This window comes from Scomber scombrus, chromosome 20 (assembly GCF_963691925.1).
Source record: "Scomber scombrus chromosome 20, fScoSco1.1, whole genome shotgun sequence".
In the NCBI taxonomy this organism is placed as follows: Eukaryota; Metazoa; Chordata; class Actinopteri; order Scombriformes; family Scombridae; genus Scomber; species Scomber scombrus.
The window spans coordinates 9,643,958-9,656,901 of NC_084989.1; the positions used below are offsets into that span (position 1 = coordinate 9,643,958).

Sequence of the window (12,944 nt, forward strand, 5' to 3'; positions counted from 1 at the left end):
CATGGCAGCCTCATCCCCAGATGCAACACAACAGCACACTCCTCCCACAGCTGGTGATGCTACCGCTAAAGCTGCAGCTTCCGTCTCCCTTTCCCACTTGGTTCTCTTTTTCATCTCCAAAGACTCCTTTTTCCTCCTACTTAGGTTCCTAAAACCACAGACTCCATCTGCACAAAGCAGGAAAACATTCTTTATATACTGTATAAAAACAATGTGGCTGGATAGTTAGCATACTGTATGGGGAAGCCTTTTGCTCAGTGTTGTATAGTGCCTGTGCATGAATGTGTGTGTGTAGGCATGTGCACATTCACTACCTACTGGTGTAATGAAAGAAGTGGAGGAATTTGAAAAACTAGAAAAAAAGGGACATCATTTTTCTCATTCTTTGACAGGTCCTATTCATCACAGGATTTCACATAATTACATCATTTGACTGTTTTTGAACAACCAATCACGCCTTTTATTTATTTATTTATTCTTCTTTTTTTTTGGCGATTGGTAAATACTTCAGGATCAATATCTTCTCCTGAGACACAACCCTCGTAGAGATTAAGGGGTGTGTCACTTCCTGTTTGCGTGTTTTTCTTTTTTTTTCTCAGTCCACACTCACAGTGGAAAACAGATCTTACCTGCCGCAGGGGCCGTGATGCCGAAAAGGAGGATTCTGGGAGCTCTGTCATCTGGCCGTATTCGGCCGTAGCTTCCTCTTGGCCTTCCCCCAGCGCTCTGAGTGACGGGCTTTCAAGGGTTCCTATACTACGTGCACTAACACACACACACACACACACACACACACACACACACACACACACACACACACACACACACACACACACACACACACACACACACACACACACACACACACACACACATACATTAAACACACAGACACAAGAAGCTAACCCTGTTAACAGCCACCTGCATTTTGGATTCTCTGTTGTTCCACTCTGTAGCCAACAGCAGCTCAATCTAATAACACCACAACAAAACACTTTCCACCGGGTCCCTCTCTCTCTTTCTATTCCCCCCCCCCCCCCCCCCCCCCTCTCTCTCTCTCTCTCTCTCTCTCTCTCTCTCTCTCTCTATCTCTCTCTCTCTCTCTCTCTCTCTCTCTCTCTCTCTCCCTTTCTCAGCCTTTCAATCTTATCAGTGGTAATGTAATAAGCGGTTGCTTCGCTCTGTCTCCTCGCCACCTCTCTTAATTCCTCAAAATAAAGCAATATCACAGGGGCCCTGGCCTGCCTGTGACTGGGGATAAGATGCTTGTAAAAGGAAGGATAATTCAGCAAATAAATGCTCAGCATCAAAGGCAGGCACTGGGTCTTTCTTTCCTTTCTCTCCCTCCTCTCTGTTCGCCTATCAAAAGTATTACATGTGCTTTCATCAGTTCACAACAAGGCACAATGTGCTTCCTAATGCAATTACTCGACCTCCATTAAATCAGAAACAGTGGAAACAAATGAATTACACATTTGTTACAAAAACCACAACTCAGCTCCGTGTCTCTCCTCTTTATTTTTTTTTCTTTCATAGGCATAGGCAGAGAAAAAGTGAAATCATTTCTCATTCAATTTCAGGCAGATGTAGCCCTAGGTGATGCATAGAAAGTCTCCCATGTCTAATAGCCACCCACCATTGATATCAGAAGGAATTTACAGGGTTCAAGGCTGTCGAGAGGAGGTCATCTCGCTAAACTCCGAACCACATTCATCTGACAGGGCTGGTGTCCGACTACCACCCACCCATAAAACAACCAAACATAAGAGAAGATACTGATGTGTACAGTAGTTTCTTGATTCTATCATGTCAGCCAGCATGGTAGTCCATAATTACTAAAAACTTAAACATGCTAAGCTGATTCCCCGCTGGGCTCTCGGTATGAGATGTGATGTGTGATCTCTGACTTAAGTGGATGGACCAAGAATTGATGCGCCTTCCAGCCCAATGACATGGACAGATTTCTGTGGCCTGGAGCCATACTACCCACAATGCAATGCCCGGCGACAGGAGAAGCCATGCAGAGGACATATAAATTACATGCCTTCTCGGATGTCAGTGGGAATACAAATGCTTTTCACACAATTAATGATTACAGTCATGTGACATCAATTGTACATATGGGAGAGAAATATGAAATGGGCTGGACTTACCACTGAAGCAGTGTGTTCAGCCTGGGCTGTGGTGCCTCTCTCACTGCCTCGTCACAGTCTCTTTGTGAATGGGGCTCCTTTGAAATATTAAAGTTATGTTAACAACCATAGTCATCATTAACGTGATCAGCTAATTGACAGTTCATTCAATTTAAACAACCTTGTTTAAAATTGTAATGTGAGATATTAATTTATGTGTGACTTCAATAACACATTTTAAAGCTGAACACTTAAACATTAACAATTTGGTGGTAATATGTTATGGACAAATGTAATGAATACAAATGTGATTGGATGTATGTGTTCAGCTTGTTTAATAACCTATAAGCATCACATAGCGCCAATGTTAATGTCTTGAGGGCAGATATACCTATAACTAAAAAAGTAACACATACAGTACATATGCAGTACACGGGTCTTTACCACAGCATTCTGAGTGAAGAAGGCCATTAGTCTCTTCTTTCTCTTTGCCCACTCATCCTTCTTCAGCGGTCCCTTCTGAGCAGCTTGCTGAAATTATGTGTAAATACACATGCACACTTTCTTTGAGTGCAGCTTTATGAAACAGTGCGGTACACCATAATGGCAGAATTAAGCACAAGGAGCAACTGTAATGCAATCTGCAGGCAATCGATACCGAGCCAGACCCTAAAGACATGTAGCGTTTGATGAGTATTTCTGCCGGTTTTACATTCAGTCAGCACATTCACACTCACCATTCAGACACATTGACACTGCTAAGTGACAGCGTCTCGCCCTGTAGAGGCTTTGTGCGGCAGAATAGAGAAAGAAGAAAAAGACTATTATTTTTAAAATAGATGTGAAATCTCTGGTGGATAATGTGCTTTCAATGGGAGGTGGGTGTGGAAACAGTAGGAGAGCGCATACATATTATACAGAATAAGATAACACTGATCCCAATACTGATACAGTACACAGTAGATGCTACTGATTATCCAGTAAGAGAGGATGAGTCAACTGTTGCCGTGTCTTCCAAGTGATGGTGAGACATTGTTGAACCATTTTTCCCCAATTACATTTACTCTCTATTCACATAATTTGATACTCCTACTCTCTTTTCAAGTGAGATTACGACTAAAAATACATTGGATAGAAGTTCTGCATTTTGTCTACATACAGTATGCGTTAATTTTCGGGTTTCTTTGCAATCTAGATTTCCTAACACAATGGAAACCCTATGTTCACTCCCATTTCTTTTCTGACTGATGGAGTACAAACACTTGTTTGGTAAGAAGCTTCAGATCTTAATGCTAGTTCATAAAATCCCTCCTCCCCGCAAAAACACACACAACACAGTTGGAAAATAAAAAGTAGTCACGCTCTATTTTTCCTGAAAAGGAAAATAAGATGGTTAAAGAACCAAGAAAATTCAGTTTCTGTCAGAAACAAATATGCATGATAATGCACAACAAAGTTCAAAGACAGAACAAAACTGTCTCCACAAATAAATTAATTGTGTGAGGATATCATATGTAGCAAAGATTATACAGTTGAAATCCACGCTCTCATTCTGAGCTAAGGATGAATGGGTTATCTAACCTCTGAAATATCTTGAATGCATGTTCTACAAAGAGCTATTTTATTTGAATGCATTCAGAGATTCAGACCATAAACACTGAGAATGAATTGCAGAACTTTCAAAAAGGTAGCAGAGGAGAAAAAAGGTTAGGGACAAAAACTAGAGCAAAGAAGCAAGTATAAAAAAAGAGAAAGAAACTTAGTAAGCTGAGTATGTAAGACACACACATATGTACACACACAGGATGTGAACAGACAAAAACAGATGAATGTACACGCACGCATGCACACACTCTGTCCATTAGCCAAAGCCACTGATACACACTATAATGGACATGGCTGATGTGCTGGTGAATATGGGATGATGACACAGATATTCCTCTTTGTAGCCCTGACCTGCTGCAGTGAAAGGCTGCCAAGCGTGATCATGTCAGGTCGCACACACTCCCTCAGCTGCTGGGCGTAGTGGGGGATCACCTCCTCAGCTGTCTTCACTGCAGGACATAATAATGTATAAGAAAATAATGAATATAAAGTCTCCTACTTTTTTAAAAATCCGAATTGTTTTCCAATAAAAACTTTCAGTGGAAACCATTCACTTTTTAAAAAAAATTGAAAAACGCTTTATTGATTGATGAGTCATATTTGAAATAAGTACTATACCATACAATATAATGAAATATACATACAAATATACTATACTATACCATACTATACTATACAATACTATACTATACTACATAAGAAATCAAATATGAAAACGAATAAAAGGATATCATTACTTTTTACAGTGCTCTCTTTGCCCATTACCATCCTCCCTGCTTCCAGTCCAGCTTCTCCTCCAAGCCCAGCATTAGCCGCAGCCTGGGCTTTGGCAATGTTATGGGCCTGGGAGGGCCTGGAGCCTGAGGCATCACCACCACCATGGAGCAGCAGTCGCCGCTGAAGCACCGGATCACCCGCCTTCACCTCTAACACCTCCTCATCCCTGGAGGCTAGCAGCGTACCTGGAGAGATACGCATCAGTGGGCATGCACAGACACACACAGAGAAACACACATACACACACATAGATCTGCACACATAAACATTGGAACATGCATACACATACTGATGGATGCGCATACTTACCACATCCAGACACACGGTCACAGAGAATTGTATGCATTTACAGACATTAATGCAGGTGGACAGTGAAGTCTAAGATTGTAATTTACACAAACACTCATATGAACATACATGAACAAATATGAATCTTATGATGAAATAAATACCAGGTGTTTTTTCTAACTTTATGGGTACATAAGGCCGAAATGATGTTGTAAAACTGAGTATAGATATCTAATCTGTTTCTATGCATAGAATCGAAGGAGGGCGGATGTCTTTTTGCCTGTGGCTGTCTCATACTACTTCTTCAAGTGGCTTTAAGATAATATTACATCACATTTGTTTTTAATTGTCTTCACACTGATATTAATTATAAGTTCTTATGGTTTTATTCATCATGTACCACACACAACCCAACAGTTGTTTCGTTTTTAGTCACCAAGACAGAATTCTTTACAGAAGCATCATTTACTGTAGATCCATGTGTGTCTTTTCAGTGTTTCTGCACTGCCTCGTTGGTAGAAAGCACAAGGAATTCTTTAAGCATCTGTGTATTCAACGTGTGCAGTCCAATATGTGTAACAGCCAAAGCTGCTATCACTGGTTAATGCTCTTCACATAGAAGCTGATATCAATGCATAGCGCCTTACAGAAAAACTAGAATGAATAGAATGCCAGTTCTGTGGTCTTTCATCTTCAAGCCAAAGCAATAGAATTTATCGAGATAAAAAGAAAGAACTAAAGATCTTAGGCAGAAAGCAGGGATTTGTCCAGGAATTTGCTCAGGAAAAAAATGTCTACAGTACTGGCCACTGTCCATTTCATTAATACTTCATGCTCTTTCTTGTGAAATGTGTATGGTGCTTTGTGGCGGGCTGTAAAAGCTAAGACAAAGGCCCGAGAAGCAGTCACAAAATGTCAGGATCAGTACTGACATACAATGATCTGGTTCTGCAGCTGCAAAGAAGACTTGCGGCCTACACCGGTGGGAGGCATCCATACAACAACATAAGGTGATTGTCTTGAAGTCTTTTGTAGCTTGGTGAAGTGCTAACTGGCAGTGATCGCAGTTGGACTCCAACAGTACTGAAGTACGAGCGCTCTCTCTCTCTCTTCCCTTCACTGTCTCTCAGCCTATTGCATGGAAGAAGTGTTAATCCAAGATCCTCTTTACTTTTACTGTGGGATTTCATGAACATTCCAAGACAATGGATGGTGCTGCTAATCTCGGTGGTACAGCTAAATCCAAGACAATGGCAAATAATATGAGCCGGCTAAATTCTACCGTGTTGAAGCGGGCCTAAACCCATCACTTGTGCACTGGAATTACAAGGGAGATGTGCGTCATGTCAACAGGATCTGGTGCGACTGTCTTCACCCAGAACAATGCTAAGCTTAAACCACCTCAATGTTGCCTGGTTTGCTACATATTTAAATGAAACTGTGCTAATGAGAGAAGGCACGCCTACTGAGAAACAATAGCTGTGCTTAGAAAGCACTCACTACTGGTGAGGGTCCATTTCTAGACATATTCTTTGTTCTGTGTTGTATTCTAGCAATGTTAGTGGAGAATGTAGTTTCACTGTTTTGACTTTTTCCTAAAGATACCTAAGAACCTAAAATACTAGCACCCATTGTCATCACAGTGGTTCTAATGTAAAAGCAGCACATTAACCTACAGTTTAATACCTTAAAGTGCAGCATATCAAATAAAGAATGTTCATGTATTTCTGAAAAACAAAAACAAAAAACTCAGTACCATGTCAATTGAAAAAGGATCACAAGTCAAAATTATTCCTTGTCCCAAAATGAATTGTGAATTCATATTCTTACCTACTTCTAATTTTCACATCTTAATGATTCTACAATAAAGCTATGTGATGTAAAAGTGAGGTAATTGTTGGAAATGTTGTATTTTGCAATTTAGTTTTGGGACCACCAACCTACTACTTTCAAATGATGACAATAAGTAATGTGGGGATACATACCAGGTATGTCTATGAAGGTATCTTCATCATCCAGCAATGCAGCCATTCTTTGATACAGCCTGTTTTCATCTGCATTCAATATTGCTGCAAGTCAAAACAATTATAAAATGAGTATACCTTCAAAGGTGCTAGAAAATTACATGCATTTGTGTGATACAAAATTACTTTCTACTTATCAGACAAGTCAATCTAAACCACATCTTAACATGCAAACCATATATATTAGCTGTGGTTGGAGAGGGGTGAAAATCAAGTGTATGCAGAGGGGTAATGAAATAGGAGCATTAACATGCCTGTTAGCCGGCCTGTCATCATATGATGAGATTTGGTTTAGGGAATCCTTTGATATTACACGGCAGTGATATCCAAAAGATACAGGTGAAATGGCTTCTCCATTAATAGCCATGTTTCATTATAACATGCATATTACTTGGCTCCCAAGAGCTCGCTTTTAATAGGTATACTTTAGGAGGGGGCTGCAAACTATTGATATGGCTCTGCATGTGTCATTTGACAGGGGAAAGAAAAAGCATGCTGAAATGAAAACTGACCAATGATACGTGACCTTCGTCAATGACAGCGAGTTGGGTAGCCAATCTAGTGATGCCATCGCTTGGTGTATTTACATAGACTGTCCTGCCGTCACAAATGGCAGCCTGCTAACAGTGATCTCTCTCACCTCACTTTAATGAACCGAGGAGAACTATTATGACAGTGAATGGCATACTTAATTCCAGCTCATCTTCAGTGTTGACCCCACCCATCCTGCAATGCCTTGGGTCTGTCTGCTCCGCCGACGTTGGGTCAAAGTAATTTTGGGCACGTTCATTTCCTGTGGAAAGTGCGGGAGGCGAGAGAATGAGAGAAAGAGAGGTTGGGAGTTGGTGGGGGAAGGGGGGCGGGGAAGGGAAGAAGGGAGTTGTACAGGTTCAGGTTAGTGGTTATTAGAAGCACATGAAGCGAAATGTTAATTTTGAAACCCACACTGTCGAAGGGCAGGGGCAGCGGCTGCTACCAGATAAGGCAGAGCCAAGATGAGACAGAAGTGCAGAGGCAGAAAGAGAGAACTGGGAAAGAGACTGCTGGGTTTCTCAGCGCACCTCTCCACGGCCTGCGGTGCTCTGGGGCCTAATTAGCATGCCGCAAAAGGTCACGGCAGGCAATCTCTTAAATACGACTGCCATATGTTTGCCGTGTTCAAAAGGAACTAATGAGAAAGTCTACAAGCTCAAAAGTACCTGGAATTTCAAAGACAATACCTTCTAAATACTGCAAGGTCAGCGGCCCAGAGGACCGGGCAAGTTTGGAGGAGCAGATCCAAAGGAAAAATAACCTGAGCCCATGTCTCATTGACTTCTTATTAGCAATCACTGACCTGTGGGTATCAAGTCTGCTCCACGGAGTTTATGGGAATCCAATGGCTCCAGGGCTCTCTCTATTAAGGGTACACCCCACCAAGCAGCTTTCTTAACCCCAAATCATTCTCATTACAGTCCTTGAATATTTCACTCCAATCTAAATTGCTTTACTTGTATTTCTCAGGTGGTGGGGCAAAAAAATGCATGGTGCATTAAATCATGTTATATATTCCACACAAGGATCTCCTTTATAGAAGTCTGAGAGTATCGCGCTTGGACGCATAAAAATGTGAGTAAGTGTGTTTGCATAGGTGCACCACTGGACCACGAGGCCACTACCCAAAAAAGCTCACTGGGATTCTTTCGTGCTCATATGAAATATCAGCATGAGGTTTTCACACTCTGTCCTTACTCTAAGTTAAACAGTCAGACTGAAATACTTATTAAACGAGGAGCAGCCATATGACTCTTCAACGGCGCCATAAATTGACTGTGAAATTCACATGTTAAATCCCTCTACATCGTTAACAGAGAGTTTCTCTGCAAATAGCTCTGAGGTTATGAAACCCTTTTTTCAAACACTAAATTTGCATAATGGTAGTAGCTTTGTGGATCGCCTTTTGAATCATATCTGTGATTTACCTAAATAGTCTGGCTGTCCTCCAGTTCATCTCTCTAATGAAAATTTCAATTATCTGTTCTTACATGCACAATATCAACAACTAGCACTTCTTGCCAGCCAGAGTTATTGTTAACACAGGATGAAAGAGATGGAAGACTTTGGGAAAGGCCAAATAGAAATGTCACAAACATGGAACAATCTGCTTGTGTGATCTTCCAATAAAGGCACACGAGTCACTGATCTGTTAAGCATATTCACACTCCCCAGTGAAAAAGTGCTGCTTATTTTGTGCTACTAGTGACTTATAAATTGTTTATGTAAATCTCATATTCAGTGAAATTACCACAAAGAAAACTAAGTTATAAACTCATAAACCTATAAAATACGATGCATGTGATTTATGTAATGTCCTTTGAGACATGCATGTGATAACAAGGTGTAACTGGACTTGACACAGCCCTGCTAATAGAAATGTATTAACATAGTGACTGTGTGGATATTACATCTATTAAAATATTAATACACTACCATATGGTTAAGTTAATTTACTGTATGTGGTTTAAGTGTATAGCAAGTAGCCTAATTAACATTTTCAATTAATTAAACAAAAAATAATGAAGTAAAATCAGCAATTCAACTTATCAGCATGCCAATAGATGTTCAAAAATGTGTCAATAAATCAACTTTTGAGAATGAAGTTAAGGGTTGTGTTTTATTAACAGTACTCTGCAAATAGGATGATGAAGTAGAACATTCAAGATAACTTGAAATTCAAATTGATACAACATCATTTTCCTCTATTTTTTTGTTTTATTTAGTTTTAATAATACAGCAGTGAAAATCTGATTACAATAGCTATGCTTCCATCCAAATGTTGCTCAGAATTCTAGTGACTACCTGAAAAGCAGAAACAGTATCTGATCCAATCTAAGATAAAATGATATGTTTTAATAATATTTAATAAACAACTTTAATCTGTTGTTTGTTTATTTTTTAATGTGGGATCTTGGTTCATCAGGTCATGTATTGGTAGGTGTTGAAAATGTGCTGCCTTAGTAAGGTGTAAAAAGTTGTTGCAATATATTTGCTTTTTTCTTTCAGGTTATTTTATGTATAATTTCTGCATCAATGAAAAGAAATGGATTGAAATGTACTTGATGTTACAAAAAAAAGGTTTACTGTGACTTTAAATATATTTTCAAAATTGAAAAGGACTTTTGGCTTTTGACCAAAAAATGATTCCTCTTCCAAAACACAGAGAAAAGTGTTACATGAATGCTCAGTTCCCTTGTCCAATTCCAGTATTACTCTCTCTTGTCAAGAGAAAATATGAGAGACAAACCATAAAACTTTCACTAACAGTTATATCTGCAATTTGGCCTATTTTATATAAGATTACTTGTGCATATACTGGACACCCTCTGTGTTTTCAATAAAAACATACAGTTGAAATAAGGGTGAAAAACAAAAGCATAGATGCTGACTTCTGCAATAGTTGTACAAAAGCACGTTGACCATTATCTTCATCTAATGAGATGGTTTTATCAATTACTTGTTTGGATAACGCACCATTCTCCTTACGTCATATGTCAAGGGTCTGACTGTCTTGACCTAGAAGATAATCAGTTTTATTGTAGCCCTTTTCACGCACACTATGCTGCATGTAATCCTACCTCTTGTGTATCAAACATCATGGCAATAACGGATAATAATTACTAGCCATGCACCGCAAAAGCAAAATAAACCACATTAAAACAAGAATCTAACATGTGACTCATCTCTGAGAAAACTGGCACGCTCGCAACCTTGAACGCATCCTAATTTACAATCCCATTCCTCAAGAGTTCTCCCTGACATACTGAATTATAAGGGGGCATATTTGTATGCCTGATTGGCCTTAAGCCGTGTTTCGGGGGCGTTGTGAGTACACCACACAGACAGCGGATCGGCTTGGTAGCATAGTAGCGTATGTAAATGCACTCTCCTATGACTCCAGCCCACCACAAGGCATGTAGCTGAGAGTGGGAGTCAAGGCTGATTGTGTCGAGGGTACTTCTAGATAGAGATAGAACACCCACTACTGTAATGTTCTCCAGTGCAGGAAGAAGTTATATGAGGGTTGCTTGTTAGGACACGCTTGCTTTGGAATGCAGGGACCCCCGAATGGAGAGAGAGAGAAAGAGAGAAAGAGAGAGGGAGTGAGAGAAAGGTTAGATCAGGAACACATCTACTGTCAACAAATTTGAGGCTAATGAAGAATGAAGCTTCACCTCTTTCTTTGGCAGGGGCTTGCAGCTCCATTTTTTTTTGGTGAGCTGCAAGGGTGCTATCTGGCCTGTCACCTCGAATTTCTCTCCGCAGCCAAACCGGAGGAAGGGAAAGCTCGGTGCTTCCTCCTCCATCGAAGGCTGGGTTTTCAATGCCCACCACAGCAGCGCTCTCATCTCTCCCTGACAAAATAAGTAGAAACATAAATAAAAATACAAAGAGTGACATGAAGGAGCAATACATGAGTTAGGTCAAAGCGACTCAACATAAAACAAAGCATATTTAATGGTAACAAAATAATTCTATTGGTGATTTTCTGCCCCAAAATGTTCAAGCGCATCCTCTTCGAATGACACTAAAACACAATTAGGTTAAAATTAAATCAGAATCTTGCAGGAGGAGGAGAAAAAAAAGAGAGAAGAAGAAGAAATGATTAAAATAATTACAAATTGCGCCCTGACAAGCAAGAGCAAAATTTAGCCCAAAGCCATTTGTCTGTAATTAGTTAATTAATCCTTACACAAATTATGAGCAATAACTCATCAAGCAGGACTCACCCATCAGAAATTCAGCCGACTTGGATTTCTTCTGCTTAGGTTGCTGCAGAGCCTTCTGCTGTAACTTCTGGAGGGAAATTGTTAAATGAATAAATTAGCTGCAGAATGAAGATCATCATTTATGATCCGCAACTAACGCAGTATTTTAAATATGGGACGACACTGAAATGTCATTTAATTTACATCGCCGCTAAAGGGGTCAAGCACTAATTGAACAACAGGAGTGGAAAAGAATTTAATCATAAATAGATAAGAAAAGTTGACATGAATGTGTAATGAAGGTCACATTAAAATACTTCCTCCTTGTTTCTGAAAATGAATGGGCAACAACACTCTCCTGGAAAATTATGCATTTTTTTCACAGGCTGCATGAGAGTACACAGACTGGGTGTGCAAATGACTATGGAAATCCAGGCACACTTCTCATTACATACATGAACTCAACCTAAAAAGTCTCAAAGGAGAGGAAACAATTGTATTTAAATAACACTGTGCCGGGTCCCTAGTATTTTGTAGAGCTTTGAGAATTTTCAATATAAGATTTATGAGAAAAACAATGATGATTTAAACACAAAACACAAATACGATTAAATGCACATGACAGTGCTAAAATTATACATTTATAAACACACACACACACACACACACACACACACACACACACACACACACACACACACACACACACACACACACACACATACACACATACACACATACACACATATATATATATATATATATATATATATACACACACACACACACACACACATGTATATATACCGTATATATATACTGTATGTGTTTGTGCCTATCTATACATGATGCTTAGTCAACACTATTTCATCTAGTATTGTAGGTGGTCTACACTGACATGAAATGGAAAGAAGAAGAAGGAGGAATGTATAAAAGCAAGTATGAGTTCCTTTGAAATCAGGAGTGTGTGGAACAAACTCTGCAGTCCCACATTTCTCTCATTTCTGCGGACAGGCAGAACAATAAGAATGCTGAGGTAAAAGGCATAAGTAGTTGTTTTTGTTATGGATATGTTTACATAAGAATGCACCATATAAAAGAGCTCTGTTGCTCAAAGCGTATGGAGCTTTTTAAGCATCATTTTATGCAGATTTCAATGATGAACTGTGCTCATGCCCATGAACAGCATGTATTTGTATACAATATTTAATTTCAAAGGAAAAATCAAGGGGCAGAATGGGTGGGGGGCTTGTTTCAACTCTAAATGACAGAGCAATTAAAATCGAGGAGGACTACTTCCAGACCAATCTGGTAAGAGGAGTTTTTGTAAATCTGTTTTTACATTCAACAAGCCCTACAGCAAGACATTCATT

At 39.6% G+C, this 12,944-nt stretch overlaps 1 protein-coding gene across 1 annotated transcript in view; it reads right to left on the reverse strand.

Moving 5' to 3' along the window:
- The window catches only part of ofcc1 (orofacial cleft 1 candidate 1), a gene marked incomplete at its 5' end in the record, with an annotated part of 74,942 nt that extends 63,277 nt beyond the window's left edge, over positions 1-11,665 (reverse strand). Inside the window, 9 exons of the mRNA XM_062441978.1 lie at positions 630-765; positions 2,154-2,230; positions 2,577-2,663; positions 4,089-4,186; positions 4,475-4,699; positions 6,788-6,871; positions 7,515-7,619; positions 11,038-11,213; positions 11,589-11,665. Of these exons, the coding sequence (XP_062297962.1) occupies positions 630-765; positions 2,154-2,230; positions 2,577-2,663; positions 4,089-4,186; positions 4,475-4,699; positions 6,788-6,871; positions 7,515-7,619; positions 11,038-11,213; positions 11,589-11,665 (1,065 nt within the window). The remainder of the gene's footprint in view (positions 1-629; positions 766-2,153; positions 2,231-2,576; positions 2,664-4,088; positions 4,187-4,474; positions 4,700-6,787; positions 6,872-7,514; positions 7,620-11,037; positions 11,214-11,588) is intronic.
- Positions 11,666-12,944: the final 1,279 nt, after the last annotated feature.